The sequence below is a fragment of the Symsagittifera roscoffensis genome, chromosome 7 (genome assembly GCF_963678635.1).
Source record: "Symsagittifera roscoffensis chromosome 7, txSymRosc1.1, whole genome shotgun sequence".
NCBI lineage: Eukaryota > Metazoa > Xenacoelomorpha > Acoela > Convolutidae > Symsagittifera > Symsagittifera roscoffensis.
The window spans coordinates 3,213,151-3,237,065 of record NC_087068.1 but is presented as its reverse complement, the minus strand read 5'-3'; the positions used below and the strand labels follow the sequence as shown (position 1 = coordinate 3,237,065).

At 33.3% G+C, this 23,915-nt stretch overlaps 1 protein-coding gene across 2 annotated transcripts; it reads left to right on the top strand.

The window, feature by feature from the left end:
* Nucleotides 1-651: 651 nt before the first annotated feature.
* LOC134850992 (synaptosomal-associated protein 25-like) lies at nucleotides 652-23,342 on the top strand. 2 transcript variants are annotated; one of them, XM_063866856.1, is made up of 7 exons: nucleotides 652-1,831; nucleotides 8,061-8,266; nucleotides 13,640-13,681; nucleotides 16,198-16,246; nucleotides 16,738-16,855; nucleotides 18,988-19,116; nucleotides 21,834-23,342. In XM_063866856.1, the coding sequence occupies exons 2-7, from the start codon at nucleotides 8,132-8,134 to the stop codon at nucleotides 22,042-22,044; spliced, it is 684 nt and encodes a 227-aa protein (XP_063722926.1). In that variant the 5' UTR covers nucleotides 652-1,831; nucleotides 8,061-8,131; the 3' UTR covers nucleotides 22,045-23,342. The 2 variants fall into 2 exon arrangements, with proteins under 2 accessions (XP_063722926.1, XP_063722927.1); XM_063866857.1 differs by lacking the exon at nucleotides 652-1,831 and adding an exon at nucleotides 6,393-6,732.
* Nucleotides 23,343-23,915: the final 573 nt, after the last annotated feature.

The window sequence follows — 23,915 nt, the reverse complement described above, 5'->3', positions numbered from 1 at the left end:
TGATAATTTCTATTTTTTACATTTTTAATTTTTTTTAAAGCTTGCTCTCTGAGTTCAAATCAAAACTCGAAAAACATCTTAAGCGTTCAAGGGTACCTTATTTACTAAAAATGCTTCACGGCTTTTTTTCATGGTGTACCAAAAATTCGATTAGTTTCTAAACAGTTTTGCTTGTCTGTTAATTTACGTGCAGGTTGCCCTTTTCCTGCTTTTTATTTTTTCAAGTGCATCCTTTTTAATCTACATCTTCGAATCTGGTTTTTCTGGAGTGGTTAAAATAAGTGTTTTTTTTTCTCCCGCACCGTTTAAAGAACATTATTTTCTACCACAATTTTGCTTATTTCATTCATGCTAATTAATTATTCCATCACTCCATTTCACCATTTTAAAAGCATACCGCTAGTCCGAAAGCTCGTTCTGACAAAATCGATTTTCTTGAAAAAAAGGATCGTTTTAATTGTGTGTTTTTGTTTTTTGCTACTTTTTTCATATTAAAGTCCAAGGAAGCTTTCAATTTGTCTTCTGTGTTCCGCCAAAGTGTGTTCAGATATGAGAAAAAGCTGACCGTTTTTGGTATAAAGGTACTCAATAAATTGGTCTTATCCGGCCCGCGTTTGTGGCGCGTGGCGGCATTTAAACTGGCATTTATTGCGGATCGGCAGCAGCTATTTTTGCGGCTGGTTGCTTTTTTCGTTGTTTTTCTCCCAGCCACCTATGAACATCCTGTCTTTTTATTCTGTAGCTCAGCAAATATACTTGTGCTTTCATTTTGGACAGAATTTTCAGAAAAATCAAGAGTGGTAAAAAAGAAATAAAGATTAAGCGATACGTAAAACTGGGAAATCCTCTGTAGATTTTTTATCTACTAAGTCTAGAGAATTTTCTCTCTTTTTTAAACTGAGGTCTATGAATTGTGTTGAAGAAAACATTCAGGAAAATTACACTCTAATTTAACTGCCCGTTCGACCTGCACGTGTCTTGGTGCTGGTTAATCCATTTACTACCAGAGCGACCAGCATTGATTAATATTTTTTATCTCCGTTTATAACTTTTTTTGGCTTTGCATTCTAACCATCACTTTGGGGAATTTGCTTGCCCCCACTTTTTAATATCTAGCCACTGGGGTTAAAATTTAGCTCAACTTTTCCCGAAGTTCTCTTGAGAGTTTAGATAGAGCTAATACGCGTAGGTTTGAAAAGAAAAAAGTTGATAAAACATTTTTAAAAAATTGTGCTGGGTTCGAAATTGCGCAGTTTTGAGATTGTCTTAATCTACAAGTAGCAACTGAACAACTGTTTGTTCAAACGGCATAAAAATTACTAGAAGCCCTAAAATTGTCATTTACTTGTGGCCAATTTTCCTTTCACCTGACTTTGAAAATTGGTGATTATTCTGCACGTTTACAGCCAGCATTTTCCCATCAATTTTAATACCAGAGTTTTTTCCTTCCCATTCTGGTCTGGGACTTAAAGTCTTCCTTTGTTATTCACTTGTGTTTATCATCTTCATTTTTTTCCAGTTTTCTCTGGAAAAGTGGTTCGAATTTAGTTGATTTTATCACACAAATTTATTTGCCCGCATATCTTATTAATAAACCCTTGTAGAGGCAGGCTAATATATGCCATAATACCTTTGTGTGTGTCTATTGGAATAAACTACCATAGCTGGACAATTCGCGGGTATTTCATTCACTTGTGGTGTTTTTGTCCTCTCAAAGAACTGAAAAATATACCAAATCACTTTTTCTGCCTGGTTGTGACATTAGGGAATATTTATTGACCTGCTACAAAGACGATATCTGAGCCAGCATAGAAACTACTTCACGCATCAGGTAGGATTTTGTTTCGTATTTTTTGGTAAACTCGGTGTTTTTAGTTCTGGTCAAGTTACAATATGAAATTAGGTTTGCAGATTTGAAAGGTAAGGGTTGGATGCAAACAAAAGTTTTTTAATGTTCAATTACTGCAAAGAGAATTGATGGAAGCAAGCAAAATATCCTTTCAAAAGCGCCAGAGAGTATCCATTCATTTGGATTATATTCAATTACAGTCGAATTTTTTTTATGTTTTCATTTAAAAAAAAAGACTTTGATTATCATGGCAACCGTTCAATCAGTGCAATGATTATCTTACAAAAAGTATATATAACAATGATTGTAATCTGACGTATCTTTGCATCTTTTTTTTTTTTAATTATTCTCACAATTTGATCTTTTTTCGTCCGATTTTTTCCGAATTGAAATCTTTTTTCATTGTTGAAGTTTTAAGTACACGTGCCTATTGTGTGTAAAATTGAGGCAAATTTTCATTTCGACGCGGTACTTTAAAAGGACTTTGGAGAATTTTAGAAGTTCGAAATCTGAAAATAAATGAATAGTTTGATTGGTTTTGGTCAACAAGGACTACGTTTTTTTTTCCATTTTCAGTTGGGAAAATTCAGTCTCAAATATTTGAGAAAAGCTCATAGTAAAATTTTTTTGTTCTTTTGAAAAGTCCTGAAGTTGTACTCTTAATATCAAATTCTTATCTCTCGTGCTAGTTCAAACTTTTGCCCTTTAAGCCATATTCTATTAATTCTGCTAAATTATGCTGCTATTAGAATTTTGTGGGGCTTGGAACGAATGTCTGAAAATTATAAGCGCCAATCTCACATCAGTAATCCAAATTGTAGCGAAATAGGCAGGAAAATTAATCAAATTTGGGCTTAATAAAGGTTGATTGGTTGACAAGTTTTGGGCATTTGGCCCGTCTATTATGAAAACAGCCCTCAAAGTTTTTATTATCGAAAACAATGGTTCTTTCATTTGAAATTGAGGTCAATAATCGTGGAAAAAATGGAAATGGATTTTTACGTGTTTTGACCTCTTGAGACTTTTTGTTACTATGCATTTCTATTTGAGGGCATGCAAAAAATATTGAATATTTCTTTAATGTCTTTCGATTTTCATCTAAAATCGCTTTTTTTTATTTACGACAACTATTTTTTGCAAAGACTTTGAAGCGCATTTATTGCACAACCGTCTTCTGCAAAAGCCTCAAAATTGTTGCATTTTTTAGATTTTGTGACTCAAAAAAAATCGCATAGTGCATAAGGAGCATTTGTTTTGAGGCAACTTGCTAATCAGTAAGTTCGTTTAATTTGTCAGAAAAAAATTCCCTCTTGTTTCTATACTCAATTTCATCGAACAACGCTTAAAACAACACCAATTTACGAAAAAATAATTGTTTTTCCCTTATTTGTTCAAAATTGAAACTCTATTACAGATTACGAACTTCAAAGACCGGCAGTTGTACGTTTTTCTAACAGCGAATAATTTGTTTACCACTTGCCAAGCAAAAAGCTCGACCAGCATAAAATTTTGAAAAATTCAAAACATAAGAGCTTGCTCGAACTTGATAACCATATTACTTAGAAATACAAAACTAACAGAAAAAATAATTCTACATAAAATTTACACCTCTGAGATAGAAAATTGAGCAATTGAGAATTAAAGCAATCAACTAGCAGACAAAATTCTTTAGCACAGAAGTCTAGAAAATAAAGTTATAAATAAATAGTTTAATTGAAAAGCTGTGAACTGTTTTTTTGTACGAAGTTTTTAAAATTTTATTTTCAGTTTTAAATTTTTTTTTGATAACTGATTCACCACAAAAAACTGAGATTTTATACTTTTGGAAGAATGAGCTAGACTGAACTTTTTGTGAGCTTCAGTTTGATTTAATAGTCCAATTGCGGTTTTCTAACAACAATAAAATTACAATTTTCATGCATTTCAATTTCAAAATTAAAAATGCCAAAAAATCCATGTTTAAAACATGCAGAAAAACTGTTTTGAACCTATAATTTTTCAGCAATACTTCATTCATTCTGATTGAAGCGGCCAAAAATCATTATTTCTACATCAAGTTTTGAAACTAATATTGGTCAATTCGATTGGCTAGTATTAGTCAATCAAAGTGAAACAACTTGGTCAATTGTTTATGTTAACATTAAGTATATAAGAATGTTGAAAACTTTTTCTGAATAATTATGCAATTTACAAATGTCAACAAGTAACTAACTTTTCTTGCCGATTGTAAATAATTTTAATACTACTTACGCAAGCCAGAAACTAATCGGTTTTACTTCAAGTCTTAATTATTCAAAATATGGTAATCAATTTCGAATTTATGCAAATCCATATAGTTTATTGTAGTTCTTCGCTTAGCGCATCAGACCCCTCTTTATTAGAGTTAGAGAAACCAGAACTCTGTTATTTGAATGTGCTTTTATATCTGGATCATACCAAAATGATGTGCCGCGAAAAATGAGGAACCTGCAAAATCCATTGACACTTGGTTGCACTGAATTTTAACAGTTCATTGATTATGCATATGTAACTAAAACTCACCGCAGGTCCTACATACTGGTTTGTCTAGCGAGTCCAAATTGAACGCCCTGTTTTTATCCTATCGTGTTTTTGATTTGAAAGCGTTTTTTAAGCTTCCGATTAGCAAGCCTTATCAAATTGGAAAATAGACCCCTTTTTGAGATAAATACTTGCTTAACAACATTTTTTGGCATTTTAGTTCATACTGGTTTCAATATTTTGTCTGCTGTACATTTGTTCCGCAGATAACGAACACGCCTGGGACGACAAAGGTCCTGGGTTCGAATCTGACTAAGACGTCTTTTTTTTCATTCGGGAAAGTTTTTCGTCTTAGAAAAAATTGGCATTTGTTTGCCTGCTAGGATTTTGTCGGTTGAGTTGCCACATCTGATTTTTTTTTTCTAATTTTATGATTTGTTCTGTAGTTTGTAATTTCACTGGCTTTGACTGCGTGTACATTTTTTTCTGTTCAAAAATTTATTCCGCCCGAATGATTTCGGCTGATCTTTTATGGGCGTAGTGCCCTAATTTCGGGTCATTTAAAAAGAAACAATATTTATGCTCTCCATTGGATCAGACAAAATGCTAAAAATTTTAGAATAGAACTTAATAGTTTTAAAGTTTTTCATGACCACAATATTGTTTTCAGCTCTACTGTCATTCACTTTAGTACTGTCGACTCAGCGGTGGCTCAATAATTGATTTTGATTTTTCATTGAGCAAAGTCGATTGTGTGTATGAACGTGGTTTCCGCAAATAAAGCATCCTTCCAGAACTTTTTTTGAATTTTGTTTTTTTTTAATTAGGCGAACTATTCTGATCTTATTGTAATTTTTTTACTACAATAATAAGTTTTTTGACTACAACCTAATTGAACCGAGTTTTGCTTGGTAATTTTAGTGCTAACAGAAAAACCACAAAAATGTTTAAAAAATGTTTGTTCTCATGACGGTTGAAATTAAATTGTTGCTAATTTTTGCACGAATGATTAAAAACTCAAACTAATTGGTTCTTTTCCAAGCTAGAGTGCTGTTTGTATTATGGCTTTCGAGTCGCAAAGTTTTCAGATTGATATCAAAGTCAATGTCTGAGTCCGCCGTTGCACTCACATATGTCGCAGTTATCTGCGGTTGAAGACACGCTCGCTCAAATATGTTTATTTTTTCTGCACATGTCGCTTGTCGATTTTCTCGTTTTTCGGCTTCCCTTACGTTCCGTTCCGGTCCGTTCCCATCCAAACCCAACCCCATATCTCAGGAGTGCTTCATTTTCTATCTATCTCTTCTTTGCTCTCTCTCGCTCTCTCTCCTCTCTTCTTCTCTCTCTCTCTCTCTCTCTCTCTCTCTCTCTCTTTCTCTGTTAGCTCTATTTTTTTCTCTCTCAGTTGACAGAAGTGATTGCCGGATCTCTCAGCCCCCAGGCGTCCCTACTCTCTCCGTCACTTCCAATCCACTTCCACCTACTTCAAAAGTCCCAACTAGCCAAACGCTATCTAAGACGAAAAATATATATTTATTTCCTTGTTCGTCTTATCAAGTCTTGGTTCTGTTTTAATTAATTTGCGACGCCAAATATGGTGGAAAATTGATAATATAGAAAAAAGAGCAGATTTTTCATAATATTATTCTTTGAGGTTTTCTGACTAAATATTATGAAAAGCTCATTGAACTATCTTCTACTTGATATTCTGAAAAGCCGGACCGAAACGCCTGTCATCCCTGTTTTTTTTCGGGCTAGGTTTGCTTCAAAACACACTAAAGAACCCATTAAATAGAGACTCATTTTTAAGATATGCCATGTCAAAGGGAAATTCGTTTTTTGATAAGATGGATTTGTGTCGTCAAGACATTGTTTTCAAGTTATTCTACTGGGAATGCGAAAAAAAAGCAGAAAAACCTGTTTTCGTTCAACTTCTAGTTCGTCCAATTGGCTCTTTTCCCTTATTTTACTTGAAATGGGGGCATTAATCTTCCCATTTTAGCCCTCATCTGCCTACCCTCCTCCCTCATTGAAAATGAATGGTGCACAAAATCGACCATCTTTGCCTCAAAATTGGGCAATATACTCTTTTTCCTTCTTTCTTTTTTTACGCGGTTAAAGTCATTCCAAAGCGAAAGCCCAATTTTTACCTGCTATTTTCAATTCAATAACCGAGGCTGCAGTTACATTTCATTTCACTATTTCACCTCTACTTTTCTTTTTTTCTTTAACCAGTCCAGACTTTTTATGTTCAAAATTGAATCCCCATTTCAAAGACCAAATTTTATTCTAGTTTCCCGTTTTTATAAAGGATCATATAGCCACTCTTTAACATCTTTTGTTAGTATAATCGTATTATTGAATATTACTTTCTTCAGATCAAGGTAAACAAGCTTTCTTTCTACTTTTCTAGTAGTTTCAAGGGAAACGTCCTTCATTTTCTGTTATAAAAGAGATTTTTATAAGAATTCATTTGCAAAATGAAGTCAGTTTTATCTAAATGCATGTTTTATTTAACCTCTGGGCAAGTGGATTTTTTTAATTTGGCCGAGGAGTTCTGCTATCAAGCCTTGGACATGTCTATCTAAAGAAAGCCTCAAGCATCTGCTTCAAAGCTCAAAGGACTTTTTTGGAAGTGAAATTATGCCAATTTATGCCAGGAAAAACACTTACAATTGCGCTGCTTAAGTGAATTGACGTTAGAGTTCTCTGCAGATTTGGTTCAAGGAATTCATAGCATTATTGATGGGGAGCGGGAAAGGGGGGGGGGGGGGTAAATAAAAGACTAGTTTGAATACCAACCCTAATTTGAGTTGCGTCTAAATTTTTCCCTGTTTATGATTTCATCCACGTGTGTATGTGTCAAAAAGAATGGTAATTGCCAGGTGAATGACATCAAAAATCTCATTTTCACTACCAAAAACGCCAACGTACTTCACGCGCGGTCACGTTACCGTCAATAATGAGATTCAATTGAATTCAGCTCGGGAAAATCTTGCTCAGTTATGATTTCCTACATTTTATAATATTCAATTTGGCTGGACCTACTTCAAATATTTTCTTAGTGCCAATATAAACCAATTTTCAGCAAGAACATGCCCAAAAAGTGCAGTTTTTTGGTCAAAACCTTTCCAAAAACGCCCAAAAATGTTTTTTTTTGGCCTGTTTTTTTTTCTCCTCTGATATCGTTACACAGCATTAAAAAGGCTTTTTGCGCCCATGTGATGTGTTATATTAAAGTCTTTTCAGTCATGATTCGAACTGTAATAAAAAATTCAGAAAAAGTTATCTGGGCTGTTGATGGAAAAAGTCTGAGTTTAGTTGATAGGGTAATTGAGTTTTGAATCATGAAGCCTACATTAGCGTTCCCTTTCTTAATCAAATTTGAAAAAAAGAGATAACTGCAACCGTGAGCCTATGTTCTCTGGTCTGCACTATTTGCGCAGCAATCGATCATTCGTTTCATTATCAATTTTTTAAAATTCTTTGCATAATTTTGTTAAACTGCAAATTAAAATCTAGCAGAAGCGAGAGTACATTGATTTTACTTCTTGCATTGGTGATCGTTTTCTTTGTTCATACTGAAATTGCAGTTTTTTCTATGCTGAATTCTTGGCTTCATTCAGAAACGGCTTAATTTCCTTTCCAACTAGATTTTCTGATGTAATCACAAAACTGTTTGGTTTAGGCTAAGCTTACTTTCTGCTTTCAGGATCTGCTTCCCGTCAACCAGTCGTGAACAACTTTTGAACAACTCCTTTTAACTGAATCCGGTTGAGCAGAATGGGAGATGAGCCTAATGGGGAGGGGGGCAAGAAGAAGAAGGGTGGATCGAAACAACCCCAGTATGCCAAGGACGACCAAGGCAACCTCATTCTGCCACCAGACATGCCAGAGATAGATGTGGTCACGTGGCAGGTAACACCTCATTATTGTTGTTCACCACGTTTCCCACCGTTTTGTTCAAACACTTCTTAATATTTCTTGACTTAACTTGAATTTCAGATTTTAATAAGAGTTGTGTAAAACATCAGTGCTGAATTGAAATCGAATATCAACCGAAACTTTAAAAAAAATTCCCTAACGGTTCTTTTTTGATAAAGTTATTGACACAATAGCTTTTAGTTTTGTCAAGGATTTATATGCAGCTTTTTTTTGCAAAATGGGGATCAACATTTCAACGGAGTGGTTTTCTAAATAGGTGCGTTTCTACAAGCTCGGTATTGTAGCAAATTATATGACAAGAAGGCACTTAGTATAGTGGTAAAGAGCTCATTTTGACAACTTCAGATCGAGTGTTCACTCCCCTGCCATGACAATAATAGTGCGTGAGGTCGAGCTCTCACTTGACCTTTAGCTTCAGCTTTAAGTCTGCCGCCGTGTGGCCAATTCAGGCTGTTGTAGTGGTACCACGTGAACGTTGAGCACAAAAACGGCATTGAGCGCAGTAAAAAGCTTCGCTCGACAAAATATCCTGTCTCTGGAATATGGGGACTATCTGAAGACATAACTGGTTACTTTTGGATGACTAAAAAGTTGCTCCACCTCAAAGCTGATTTTCACTGTATCAAAAGTGTACGTTAGGAAAAAAAAATTAGAGCCGGTCTTAAAAAAATCAATCATGCTAAAAATCACAATTTCACAAAAAGTATCAAACTTTAAAGAAAAAAATTTAATAATTTAAAGTATAAATGTAGTCAACCAAAGTCATTGGTAGTTTTCTTATTTTATCTTAGTGCTTTCCCTAGAAATTTACTCAAACTTGGAAAAAACAATACTAATACTTTTTTAAAAACTTAACTCAGAACATGCTTTGCTGCTTGAACACTAATCGTTATATATTCAGTTTTTTTTGTGTTATTTTCAATCTGAGATATCTCAAAAAAATTTCTAAACCTCAAACTTAGATTGAAAAGTTTATAAAGTGAAATTCCGTAAACTTTATACAACGCTTCTCTAAGGACACTGCGTTTTTTTGTGGAGATAAACGCATCAGAAAAAGTGTTCAGTTTTGTTGTTTTTTTTTGCAAATTCATTGAGACGTCTGAAAACAGGCAAAATTTGTCTAATGACGATCTCCCAGACTGGGTTCTTTCAAGTGGTCATTTATATAATTATTTTTGACCAATATGAACCTATACTGGAAAAAATTTATTATGATTACTTATTATTATTGTGATGTGTTTGTTAATAGAACTAAAGCGACCCAATGATTTTGCCAATAATGCATCAGCTCTGATGTACTAGAAAAGCGTTGTATGAAGTTCAGCGATATTTTTTTACTGAAATGTTTTCAGTCAAACTTTGAGCGGCAACAAATAAATTCGGAGGCAACAAACAAACTCTTTTTTTGAACTGCTCAGGAAGACCAATATAATTCGCAGGCGGGGCTAGGTCTTGTACCAGACCGACGTTTTACCAGACCGACTTTTTACTAGACCACAATGCAGTAATTCAATTAAGATAAAGTTAAATTAGTGGAAGATTCGAAAAGGAAGCGGTTAGAACAAACAAAATTTTGCTGAGAAACCGTGAAATCATTGTTTTTAACCAGACTAAATGGTAAAAGGTCGGTCTGGTAAAAATTCGATACCCTTCGCAGGTTTTTTTTAATGAGAAAGCATCGTTTTTTTTTTAAATTTTACTATTTTTAAGATTTTTCGAGCTGTCTTTCAATGATTCTATAAGAAAATTCCAAGTTTTTTTCAGTGTTTCTAAAAAAACTTGTCGACACTTGAAAATAATGCCACCTGCTCACTAAAAACTTAGTTGGTCATATCAAGTAAATTTGTTGTAAACACATGGATTTACTAGATTAAAGATCTGTGGTGCATCCATTTTTCAGATCATTAATTAGAAGCAACGTAATTTTCTCCAAATTTCCATAATTTTTTTAAAGAGTTCAAACAAACCCAAAATTGGAAACTGATTTCGAAATTCTGAATTAGCGAAGAAGTCCAATATAAAAAAAGTATACAATAATTCTTTAGTTTGAAACCGGTGGCCGCATAGACAATATAAACAATCAACTTGAGAAAACAAAAGGTGATCAGAAAATGACGTCACAAACTAAAGAAAAATTCTTTCTTGTTCTGATTGTTTTTTTTTTCAGATGAGTTTTGATTAATTGCATCGCAAATGATTATCTTTTTCAGAATAAAATTGACAGTCAATTTCGAAAAGTATAAGAAAGTTTCTGCCTTTTTTGGGAAGCTTTTATGCCATTGATCAACTTCAAATTTGACATCGACGTATTCAAGTGTAAAGAAAAAAAAAGTATAATCTTTCAAATGTCAAAGTGTAATTGGTTTTCATCAATTTGGGTTGACACTTTTTTGTTTAGATTTGATTTGATTTATAACACGAATCTGTAAAAAAAATAGTATTTTTTTGACACTTGCATTTTACTTTGATACACGCATTTTTTTCCTTGTAACTCGAGCGTTTTGAATTCCAGATGATCATTTTTTTTTCTAAGGAAACTTCAATTGAAAACTTTCGAGACAGGAAATCTTCTGAATGGAACTCAAATTACGGATTCTTTTGTGTGCGTGACTTAAGTTTAAAACCATATTGACTTCAAATGCACCCGAACATTTTAAGTCTATTAGACTGATTCTTTTTGCTGAACTCTATCCTTAGATTAAAATGGCATCCTCCTTAAAAACCCCAGTCGAAAACAATACAAACAAATTGAAAAGTGCTTTTTCACATATTCTTGTCAACACCATACCTACCTTTACAATGTGTTTTACAACATGTATCCACTGATTCGTATTCGTATTTTTACCTAATTGAAAATTAAGCACCGTTTTTGCCGCAGAAAAAAGGAACTATTTGATGCACAAGCTTAAAAACCGCAATTTTAATCAGTTGAAAATTATGCTTAAAAACAAAGTGATAAATATGTAGAATATACGGTGATTATCTAATACAGGAATGTATGTCTCTTTTCTTCTTATGTGTAAATTTCTAGAAAAAATGCTAAGTTAAGAAAATGGTGAGAAATTGAGTTTTTTTTATCTGTCTAATTCGTACTATTTTGTTTCACAATAGACAGCAACTGTGCACCTAGACAGAAAATTAGCGCATGTTTTTTTGTTTGGATACTGCTTTTACGAGAATGTTGCGAGCGGTTACAGTACTAGATAATACTCAAAAATTGCATGATTTTGAGCTTGCCCCTAACTCGCCGGCTGAAAGTGTTTTATATAATAGTTCTATTTTTTCAAAGAAATGTTTAAAGCAGGCTGCAATGGCCGTTTAATAGCTTTGGCATTCGATTAGTAATACGTTAACACAGTGGATGCATTTTAATTCATCAAATTAGTCGAGAAAAAGGTGTTTTGTTTCATACAACACTACAATAAAAGTATGTTTTGATGTCAAGCAAAAACAAAATTTTGCCGTAGTTTTCTGCATCAATGTTTTTTTGACATGCGATCAACAATCTTTTGCACTATCTACACAACTGTTTGTTGCTGTCATATTTTTATAGTGCTTTTAGTTTCTCGAGGTTTAACCCAAGTAAAAAGTCTAGATAAAAATCAGTGAAGTCATGTCTTGACAGGTCTTTATTTTGCCTTGAACTTGTCCTTATAATATTTGACCAAATTGCTATCTCAGTTTTGACTGTTTCAAAGAAGACGAATGCAAAATTATAGAAGAAACTTAAAAGCACTTAAGCTTTTTTAATGAGATCATACATGAAATTTGATCAGGATGATAAATGTTCTAAAAAACTGTTTTCGATGTACGCACCGAACCTGTTTACCCAAAATTGGGTTGACATTAGCATTCAACTTTTAAAAATTTACGACAAGTCGAACTAAAAAATTGACGATGAAAGAAAAACGCACCAACACTGTTAAACAAAAGTGGGTCTAACAATGAGTTTTCAAATTTACAGCAAGTAGTTATATTGAAAAATTGACTATGAAAAAAGATTGATGATGATCTTACAAAAGTTTTACAAAATCAAAATATTTTCATTAATTATTCGAACATTTCAATAAAAATTAATTCCAACTTCTCTATAAGCGAATTGTATATTCTGACTACAATTAGATCAAGGAAACCATGGCAAAATTTAGCTATTTGTGTCATTCTTAGTCAGATGCTATAAAAATCAAATTGTTGAATTTATATGCCACAAAAAATGTTGAATTGTGATTCAAAGAAAATCTTGAACAATTAGCGGAAAGTTAAAACTGAGTTTGAAAAAAGTTGATGAAATTCATTTTTGATATAAATCAGTTTTCACAAGAACCCTATAAACTACAAATAGAAATAGTTTTAAAAAGCAAAACGTTTTCTCTCTGTATGTTCTCTCTAATAAATAATCCTTGATTTGGTCTGGAAAAATTTTGATATAGCAAAAATGTTTCATGCAACTGAAATTTTGTTGAGGTTGATTTTTGTCAAGTTTCTGTACAAAAAGGTTGCTCATGAAAACAATAATTATTTTGCCGACATCATAAGTTTTCAGCAAACTAAAGTGCTGATTTAAATTATCCGGACAAAACGAACAAATTTTGAATTTTCCAACGCGTTTTTCTCAATTTGGGTTAAGATAAGACAAAAAGTGAACAAAAGTTGCTTAGAATTTCATCAAAATTATTATGATGCAATTTTTCAAATAATCAAGAATTATGCTGAAACTAATTTGTTAATTAATGAGAAAATATATCACAAGAATTCTATTACACAGATCAATAATGCTTTAAAAAGGTTAAAACTTCAAAAACCTGTATAAGAGAAAAACTTTTTACTTGATATCAATAAGTTTGATTTTTTGTATATAAACCTCAGAATCTTTGCTTAAAATCAAATTTTAAACAATTTGCGCAAAGTTTTGGACATTCAACTATTGTAGAACTTTTTAGGCTGTGTAATAAGCTTCTTGTGATATAATTTTCTCATCAATTAACAAAGTAGTTTCAGCGTAATTCTTGATTAATTGAAAAAAGCCAACGTGACCATTTTTGGGGTAAAATTTTTGTTGAGAATTTTGAAGAAAAAATTGCATTTTTTTAAATTCTAATGAAACTCTAAGCGACTTTTGCTCTCTTCACTTTTTGTCTAATCTCAACCCAATTTGAGAAAAACGCGTTAAAACGAGAAAAAATGACCTGAAAAAAATTGAACCCAAGCTTTATTCATATTTTTTCGAGAGTGCGAGATACAGTAAGTTTTATATTTAAATTGCTAAAAAAAATGCGAACAGATAATTTTTTTCATAATTTTACAAAGAACCTACAAATCTTAATTAAAGACTATTTGCTGTTTTAGTCGTTGGAGAGCACACGCCGAATGAAAGCACTATGTGAGGAGGTGAGTCTTATTCACACGTACAATATTCCGGATCTATGTAACTATTTCGTAATGCATAAGGGGGAGATTTGCTACTAGGGTCAAAGTTTACGGATGTTTAACCTTTGAATTATTTCATTATACAGGTGTAAATTCGTTCCTTATTACCAAAGGGGGGAATAGTTACAGCTATCCCAACTTTCCCATCTGGTAAAACAGCGATAAGTGAGATTCGACAGTTTTGAAAGTGCAGTTCAAAATTGACCGGTAATTGAAAAAAAAAGATCATGATTTTTTTACTTTTTAATTTCAATTTTGTAAAAAAGGAAATTAAGGCAAGTTTGCGTATTGAAACTCAAAAATGAAATTGAGAAATCTAATTTTTCACCATTCATGGCCTGAAAACACTTTCTACATCTTTATTTTTAATGCCTTTGACAAGAAATTTGACCTGTTAAAAGTTTAGAAGACTCTTTTGTTTTTTCCCCTCCTCATATAAGATCATGTGATTCTAATATTGTCTTACAAAAAAGAACTATTTGAATACATGTGCTTTTTTCTTTTTATAGTAATGTCACGCTTTTATTTGTAAAAGAGCATTCAATTCATGAGGAAAAAAACAATAGAAAATGAGCAGAGGAGGAGGGAAAGTGGAAAAAGCCTTCTTTGATTGTCAAGTGGTAGCATCAGAAAAATCGCTTTATGACAGCAATCAAATAAAACTCTAATTTAATAATTCCAGGTTCTCATAATGTTCTTAACAAATACAACTGAAATCTTGTTCTATTTAAACTGACAAAAAAGCTTTTAACAAAAGCGATTTTTTTCTAAAAATACCCATGTTCTAAAAATGGAAAATTAATATCCAGGACTACTTTATGCACACAAAAAAATGAAATTTTGCATGCAAAAATTTTTTTTCGGAAAATGTTTGTTTGCGTACAAAATTCGATTTGCGGTTGAAAAAAAAAACAAAAAAATTTTGGGGCAATTTTTCAAAATTACTTTAAAAATTTTGTCGCTATCAAAAAAATGCCAGTCATACAGTTTCCATATATGGAAATTGTATGGTAAGCATTTTCTCCATACACTTGATGTATGGAACTGTATGATCATGATTTTTGTTGTATGGAATTGTATGATAAGCATTTTCGGTGTATGGAGGTCAACCCGGGAACGACGAGAATCAAGGTTTTTAACTTATGAACCTTCTAAAATAGTTAGTCAAGAAGGCCACATAAGAAAAACGATGAACACTCAAAATGAACTAAATTTTGTTGTAACAGTGTCTAATAAAAAATAATATTAATTCTTGAAGATGTTTTTTACGGCAAGTGTTGGCTTAATGTCGGCTTAATGTGAAGACGGCTTTGTTGAAAAAAATATTCTTAGAAAGTAGGCCGACCTTTCATCTTGAAAACTGTCTAGAACAGAGTTTATTCTCCACACAATTTGCATGTTTTTGCCAATCAACAGTCAAAAGCAATAGACTTGAATTACAACATTTCAAACATTTCGGTTTAACTTAAATTTTTCATAAATAGCAACTTTAAAAGAAATTGTATATGTTGCTGGAATGATAATTTTTTTTGATGATTTAAGCTCTTGATTTTTTTTTAGCAATTCAGAAATTTTTTTTCCTATGATGATTAATTGTTTTCATTTTATTGATACAAGGCTTTTTGTTTTCATTTTCTTCAAATTGATGACTTCGGAATACGTTTATTTTGCATATAATTTTCGAAGAGATTCTTCATGAAATATGGACAGTATGAACAAAAGTATGAAAAGTTTTAATTTAATGCCAATTCAAATTCAGGGTTCAAAAATCTGAACAAAAAGGTGATAACTTTCGGCCGTTTGAAAAATTTTTTCCTTGGTTCGAAGTTATCGGCTAATAAGCCCTTTCGGACATGAGAATGATCATCCTTCATTTTGCAAGTACTTTTTTTCCATCGGCACATCTGTCCGTTTTCCACTCAAGTTGATTGATCACTCGGCCATGGCCAACTGCAGGTGAACAAATATGCTTTCATTCCCCACTTTTGATTGAGTGAAAAGAATGCTTTCATTTCCAACAAAAATGAGAAAAAAAGTGAAAGAACAAAACAACTGAAAGAAAAAAATGAAATACCAGAGGGAAATAGAGTGAAAATAGAAGTGAAAAAATAGACATTTTGTTATTGTATCCGTTTCATGGTAATAACAATTTTTTACGACTTTTTTAATAACTGATGGCAAGAGTAAGATAGAATATTTAGACTGGGTAATATCCCAGGAGACGTGGAATAAGGTATAAAAATTCTCGTAGGTGAAAGTTTTGGCGAAATTAAATTTTCATAAGCGAAAAAGTTTGGCCATTCCTTTTCCAATGCCGAGGAGCATTTTTGAACTAAATTTGCCATGCTGGTTTATAAATTATTTAACGGAATAATTAATCAAAAAAAGATCAGGCGTAAAGAAATTGCAAATTTTATATGAAAAAAAGGTGTTTGATTGTTTCAGAGCAAAGGTATTTGAGTATTTGATTGTTTCAGAGCAAAGGTGCTGCAATCAACACACTAGTGAACCTCGATGACCAAGGAGGTAGGCCATGCAGAATACCAGGGGGGATTTATGGCATTGTTGACATATTTATTCGCTCCCCCCCCCCCCCCAAAAAAAAATATGTTTCTATAGATTTCTGAGCCGCGAATCGTTTCCGAAAAGTTTTATTTTGAGAAGCTCTTTTTTGTAAAGTTCTTGCCATAAGTGTCCAACTCAAGTGCGCATCTTAAATTTTTTGTGAAGTAAATGAGGCGGATTTCCAAAAAGTTTTGTCGACTTTTTTGTTTTTGATGTCAATTTTTTTGCACTCGGGTCGAGCACAAAACATTTTTACAAAGACACGCCAAAGAAAAACATTTTCGTGCACATGACAAAGTTTGAATTACATTTGCCATTTTCCGGAGCGCTCCTCTCAGAGTTAGCGATTATTGGGGCCAAAAAGTTAGGATCTATCGTTCAAAGAGGTTTTTTTAATGATACTTTAAAACAGTCCCGGTCATACTAACTTGGTTGTTTGTGTCTTTGTTCAGAGCAGCTGGACAACATAGAGGAGGGTCTGACGACTATCCACGCGGACATGAAGGAGGCGGAGAAGAACCTGACTGACCTGAACAAGTGCTGCGGTCTGTTCACCTGTCCATGGGACAAGTAAGTCACTCTTAGATACTCATTGGTAACATAGCTATAATACGTAAGTATGTCGTAATATATACTTTTAGTAGTGTACCGTTACGTATTCTTGTTGAGTTTTCGTTCCGATCGGGCTCTGAATTAAAATAACTATTGATCAAACTCGAATTGAATCATGATTGTTCGTGTCATGACTGCGCCTGGATTTTCCGACTGCTCGTTAAATTCTGATCAATAATTCATTTTGTTAAGAAAATTCAAAATTGTAATTTTTTAAAGATTTTTTTTTCGAAAATATATATTTTTACTGGCTATTTAAAATTCAAATTGATGTGATTATTCCGATTCAGAAGAAAATGGCAGATTATTTATGCTTCGGGTGGTGCTTATACACCCAATGAAAGATATCGCGGTCTCGCTGTCGTGGGCTCAAGTTTGAAAAAAAAATTTTTTACTGTGATTATTTTTTTAACAAAAGTTATGGGGGTTTGAAAATTGCTAAATTGACCAATAAGAAATAATTAAAGCGCGATATATTAAGTTCTTATACCACGAGTTCTCATAGCACGCGTAAGATTAAATTGCTTCAAACTGAGTTATTGTTAGCATAATTTTCGTATTATTATTTTACGAGACGCAAAATACAATGATAAACATTGCTAAAAATTGATTTGTTCAAAACATTGATAAATGTAACCAAAAGTAAGACAAAAAATAAAGTTTTTTTTCCCTTTTTTTCTGCAATTTATCCCATACACGCTATGTAAAGATCAAAGGGTGTATTCATTGTATCTAAATTATCCGACCAAACAACTTGCATCAATTCAGTTAGAAACGATTTCGTTTACCGCTTACGTGTGTTGTAAGAACGCAAAAGATCGTGTGTTATTTATCCCAAATTGGCATAATTAGCAATTTTCAAGCTACCATATTTTTACAAAAACTATTTACCGGTGAAAAATTTTGCTTTACGCTGTTTCTGCAATTTTTTCGAGATGGTGTAAGAAAAGTTTGTCTAAAGGCATAGGTAAAATGTTGACTGAAAAAAAACCACCTCAAGCATAAATAATTCGCAATTTCTTCAAAACTCGGGAAAAAAAGAATTTAAAAAAAGACGATGATACCTTTCAGATGATATAAAAACACCGTTCAAAAGTGGCTTGTTAAAAAGTTGAAGTTTGTCCGAAGAAAAAAACCACACCGAGCACTAATATTCCATCCTTTCTTCGGAAATCGGAACAGCAACCAAGAAGTTAGTAGGTGTTATACTGTTTGACACAATTTTTTTTTTTCATAGAAACGTCACCTCAAAAAAGTTTGAATGTTCAAGTTAGCTACCACTTGCCTCGCCCTTAGTTCCTTCCCCAGCCGAGGAAATTACATACCAAAATTAAATTGCTTCTAGGTCTTAATTGGGCCCACAGAAGAGGTTCTTTGTGGAGAACAGATCTGTTCATATGTTGTTTATTCTTTTTATGCATTAATGGTCGTCTCAAGTAGCTTCTTGAACTTATAGCCAAAATCAGTAAAAATTGATAATAAGTACAGAAAATGTTCGAACTTTGATGAGACTTAAACTCAAAAGAGTTTTGATTATCCAATGCTTAAAACAAAATTAATTTTTTGGATCTTCTGGTTTCATCTTAGTCGTTTTATTAAGAGTCGGTGAATGTAGGTCAAATTTTTATAGGTCGTGTTATTTTTTTCTTTTGTTTCAGCAAAAGTCTAAAAATTTGTTCAGGCTCAAATTTAATTATCGCGGTGTGACTTGATTTTTTTCATTCTGTTTATTTCTTTTGTTAAAATGAAGGCAAAGTTCACTATCGAACAGCAAAGGTGCTAAAGTCACGAAAAGCATGATACAATTCTCAGATTTCCCAGCGAAATTTTTCTTATGATCCAGTTTTCTCAAATTGGGTTAATTTTCTCTAAATAGTATCAAAGATAATTGTTTTGGAGATTCAAAGCGCTTCAAGGCCATCTATTTTTTTCCTTGAATTTCTAAATATCATACTTGAAAAAAAAACATGACAGTATTTTTTTCCTGCTGAGGTATTTTTATTGACTCTTTCCAACTGTCTGTTGGTTACGTTTTAATTAATTCAATCATTTTTTCGCGAATGAAAGATTTTTATGTTTTTTTTTAACAGAGTGCACAACCCGAACGAGGAGCAGGACAAGAAGATCTGGAGCAAGAAAGGCCAGGACGGGCCAGTGGTGGGGGCACAGCCGGGGGTACCAATGGACGGACCCACCATAGGGGGAAAATTTGTCGCCAGGTGAGAAAAAGCCCACACAGAAAAGAGATAGATAGAGAGGAAGAGATAATATAGGATCTTGTTAATCCCCCCCCCCCCCCCCCCCTATTGCAGAAGAGGGGAATTCGTAAAAAGTTACAAATTCCAAATAAGGTTATCCGTTGAATTAGTTGTTTATAGGGGTGGCATATCTTTAATAGAGGTCATAGCGGGGCAAGAGTTGACATGATCCATAATATAGAAAAATTGTTTCTTAGAACACGTAGTGTTGGCATTTACACTGTTTTGTGTGATTTTCTTAAAATAGTTTCAGGTACAGCACAGACGCGTCCTTACAAGTTGAACTGTCGTCTCTTATCGAAGTCTTCTAGATTTTGAAACATAATCTCCTGGTATTCACAAAAAACGGTCACAATATCTTTGCGTTTCAAGCTAATTCAGAGCGGGGATGAATCTCTCCCTTGCTTCGGCAAAAACACCAGTTTTTTTCAATAATAATCTGAAAAAGTTCTCTGAAAAAAATTTGTTTTACTTTTATTTCACCTTTTTTTGCAAAGTACAGTGAGAGTAGAAATTTTGGCCTAGTTTCAAATTAGCCATATGCTGTCGATGATCGGATAAAAGTTTTCCTTAAAACGCATGCTAAGTTTTTGATTAATTTTCTGCTTTGTCTTATCCAATTTGGTTAATTAGCCGGTAAACTGGTCTAAGTTTTTGCTTCTCTAGTTTTTATCAAACATTCAAATTTTAATTTTAAAAACTCTTATTTTTTTGTTTTGCAGTGGTATGACCTTTCTGAGTTCATGCGCAAACTTTTCAAAACCCTTCTTTGCGTTTTTGCTGAGCGATAGCTCAAGAGGGATTTACGGGGAACTTCAAAGCACTAAAAAAAGGTCTACAAAGAATGTAAAAGAGGTCTAACGCTGATTGCGCAATCTACAATTTTTTTGCTGGTCACACAATCATAAGTTTTTTAAATTTTTTTCTAAAACTGAAAAGAAAAATTGAAAATTTAAAATAATTTTTTGAAAGCGGTTCATCTTCATTTTATATTTTTAAACTTGACATATGCTCTGATAAAAATAGATATTTTTTGATTCACTTAAAACTGAAGAAAACCGCTCATTAAAATTAACAAAGCCCTCTGTTTTTATAATCACTTTTGAAACCAATTTATCTTCACTTAATATTTTCTAACTTGTTACGTGCTCTGACTTAAATAGATAACTTTTTTTACTTAATTAAAGAAGCACAGCTTAAAAAATTCTTTTCATATCCGCTTCGTCCCCGATTATCGTCCCGATTTAGACATAATAAATTACTGTCAGCTTTAATTTTAATCAAAATTTCCCGGTTTTGTTCGCATGGCGATGAGTGGAAGTTGTGTTCAAAGCACGTTTTAAAAAGAAGAATTTGACGTCACCAGTATTTCAACAACTATCAAAGATAACCGAGGATGAATTATACGGCACTTCTGGGACATTTTAATGGGATCGTTTATATTCCCACATAGAATCAAAGGAAATACCATCGCTCGCTATCTTACTTGTGTAAAAAATAAAAGTGATTAAATTTTGGAGCCACGGAGAATATTTTAAGATGCATTCGAACTCTTTTAAGATGCAATCTTTTAAGACGCTTAGTTGATCGATTGAAAGTACAAAGTATATCCGCTTTTAATGGAAACAAAAAAACAGAGGAAGATTCAAATGACGCTCATTGAGATCAAATTAAAGTTTCAAGGAAATTTACTCTTGTTTGAGTTTGACATTTAAAAAAGTATTTTTTAAGTGATGAAAAATACAGGGATTGTAAGACAAAGTGATTAAGTGCTTCTGAAAAGACCACTTTCTTACCATAGTTGATGATGGTATTAGTCATTCATTCTACCATCCCGGTTCTTTCTAATGAGCCTGATTTAAAAAAAAATCGCAGAAAGGAGGTTGTATGTACAAAAAACTACAATTTGTTTAAAAATTTTCGCAAATTTGACAGTTAAACAATTTGCTTTTAGCTATTTTACGAAATTTCTGTAATGTTACTAAAATGCTTTTCATTCACATCCTCGCAGGAACCTCAACTAGTAATTAGGTGTGGTTTGTGCGAATCGCAGAAGCTATCAGTGGGTCTTAGCCTTAACAGGCCTACCTTTGGACAGTCAAATTTTGTATTAACTTTTTTTTAATATAGAAAATTCTACTCGGTAAACAAATTTTTAAAATCCATTTTGTGATCAATTCTTACAAAACGTTACTTTGATTCAGGGGCGGATATAGGATTTCTCAAAGGGGGGATGTTCAAAAAGTTATCGACAATTTTGTCGACTTTTTCTTAGGTTGACTAAATTCATTTTCTGAGCTCTTCCAAAGCACTAAAAAGAACCTGTTTTGGTCAAAAATTTTGAGGTCTGTCAGCCAAAATGGTTATCTCGAAATGGTGGAAAGGGAGCGGGCTTTGGGTCGGCAGGGGGTCGAATCCTGAGGAGAAACTGTCCGCCCCCTCGCCCCTCATAAATCCGCCGCTGCTTTGCTTACAAGTAAAACTGTCTAAAGCACTAAAAACAAAGAAAATGTATCACAAGTTAAGAAGTAACTAAGATTCAAAATTAAAACGTTAAGAATGATCATATGTAGTCCATCGGAACAACCAAACGCCAAGGTCAGAAATGACTCGTTAACACGCATGATTAAATAATAATTTCAGATAAATCAGATCACAACACTTTCAATTATTTTTAGGGTTACGGAGGACGACCGAGAAGATGAAATGGAAGAAAACATAAACGAAGTGTCGAATATAGTGACCAATTTGAAGCACATGGCAAACGACATGGGCAACGAGATCGACAACCAGAACAGACAGCTGGACAGGATCAAGAACAAGGCCAACTCCAACGAACAGAGGATCGGAGAGGCAAACAAACGCGCCACTAAGATACTCGGCAAATAAGTTAGCAACTCACTTTTGTACGCCTCAGATCCCAGTATACGTCCAGTAGTCACAGAACCCTTCTCAGTCGAACGTCCCAGATCAACGAGATCTCTGTCAAAAATTCAAAAAACTCTTTATGACGTTACTTTCAATTGCATCTTTTGGGATACCTATCAATCGTCCAGGAGCCATCGGATCTCTGCTATGCGCGAGGAGCTGCATAAAATGAAGCCTTCAATCAAAAGTTCCATAACAAACTCTGAAAGCTATTTTTTGTAAATTAAGCGCTCCAATTTCTAAGCAATTCAAGTGCCAATAAGCTACATGTTACTCAAAAAGACACCATGACTCATAAATTAAGAGCCAGTATGCGCTGTAATCTAGTTTTACTCTGCTCAAACCGCAGTTTAAAGTTTCATAAAGCAACTTAAATGGCAATTAATTTTTTCAGATTAATTGGGCTTTATGAGATTGTGAGCTTGAATATTTACAAATATGAGGCTCACATATCTAGATTTCTTAAAATTTACAGGTTTTCAAAAATTTCAATAAGACCAAAATTTAGTATTTTGGAGTGTTGAAATTTTGATATCTCAGTCCATATAGCCTTGAAACTTTAATCACAAAATTCTGTAGATTTCCTAGTTTTATATACTTTTTGAACTTTGATATTTCACACATTGCGAGTTTCAATTATCTATTTTCACAAATTCATCATAAATGCATAAAAATAATCTAGAGGTTACTAGATGTTATTTTTTGTAAAAGATACTCGCATCTTAAAATAAACCTTCAAAACTTGCACAGACAGCCAATCAAACTATTATTTTCCAATAAAGTTTGGAGGTATTGATAATTTCTGTTGATAATTGGAAGTCTGTTTTAGGTTCAAATCAGGATGGAGTTACGAAAAAACGGGTTGCTTTTAAAAATTGATCTCTTTTTTACCCAAAAGTATGTAAGTACATATGTTTTCGGTAGAACAAAAACTTAAGAATGGTCAATGAAACGTTTGTACTTTAGTAAAAGTCCCCCCAACCCAAATAACCCATACCCCATCATCGAAAAAATTCTAGATCCGACCCTGGTTCAAATTAAATTATCTATTTATACTTTTCTGCCAATAGAAGAACAGTTTTGCTTTGATGCAGTCAGTTACAGTTTGCCTTATTTTCCAACACAAATGCTCCATTTGACATTATTTGATATTTGATTAATTAATGCAATTGAACTGAATATATTGTATTGCTGTACTCATGATTAGATGTTGTTTGACACCTTTGTCTGCTGCAATCACTATTTAACCTTCTATTTAACTCTTTTTTATAAAGAAGAAATAGACCCGAGTTTTAAAAATTGGTCTTTGAAAGGTTTTGGCGCGATTAGGCATTTTTTGGGATCTTCTCAACGATCTCTCCCCCCTTCAAGAAAAGGGGGGTATTGTTAAGTAAATTACATTAGTCGAATATTCGACCAATCATAATGCAGCAAAATTAAAAATCTCATGAGAACTCTCTATTGCTAATTTACTGTATTAGTTTAAGGGGTGGAGATTCTTATATAGATACTATGGGGGGAGGAGGATTGTTAAGTAGATCTTGCTTGAGATATTTCATCCCAAAAAGTTGTGTGGGTAAATTGCGTTGAAACCAGAGATGGGTTTACACGAGTAAGGAAGGTGCAATAAAATCATTTCTTTCTCCAGATGATGCCCTTTGGTTTCTTTTATGACATCCTGTGTTGACTGACTAAGCCTTAAAACTGTCTAAAAGGGTGGCCCCAGTTGCCAAAAGATATCCAACCACTCACGATGGCAATCAGTTCCTGGAGACGGCACTGCCTTGTTATGGCAGAAGCTATAACCCTGAAAAATCATCCTTCTTTGAAAG

Coding starts and splice junctions, on each gene's coding strand:
- LOC134850992 (XM_063866856.1), top strand. CDS start 8,132: ATGGGAGATGAGCCTAATGGGGAGGGGGGCAAGAAGAAGAAGGGTGGA. Junction 13,682..16,197: donor TGAAAGCACTATGTGAGGAG/GTGAGTCTTATT, acceptor TGATTGTTTCAG/AGCAAAGGTGCTGCAATCAA. Junction 16,247..16,737: donor GAACCTCGATGACCAAGGAG/GTAGGCCATGCA, acceptor GTCTTTGTTCAG/AGCAGCTGGACAACATAGAG.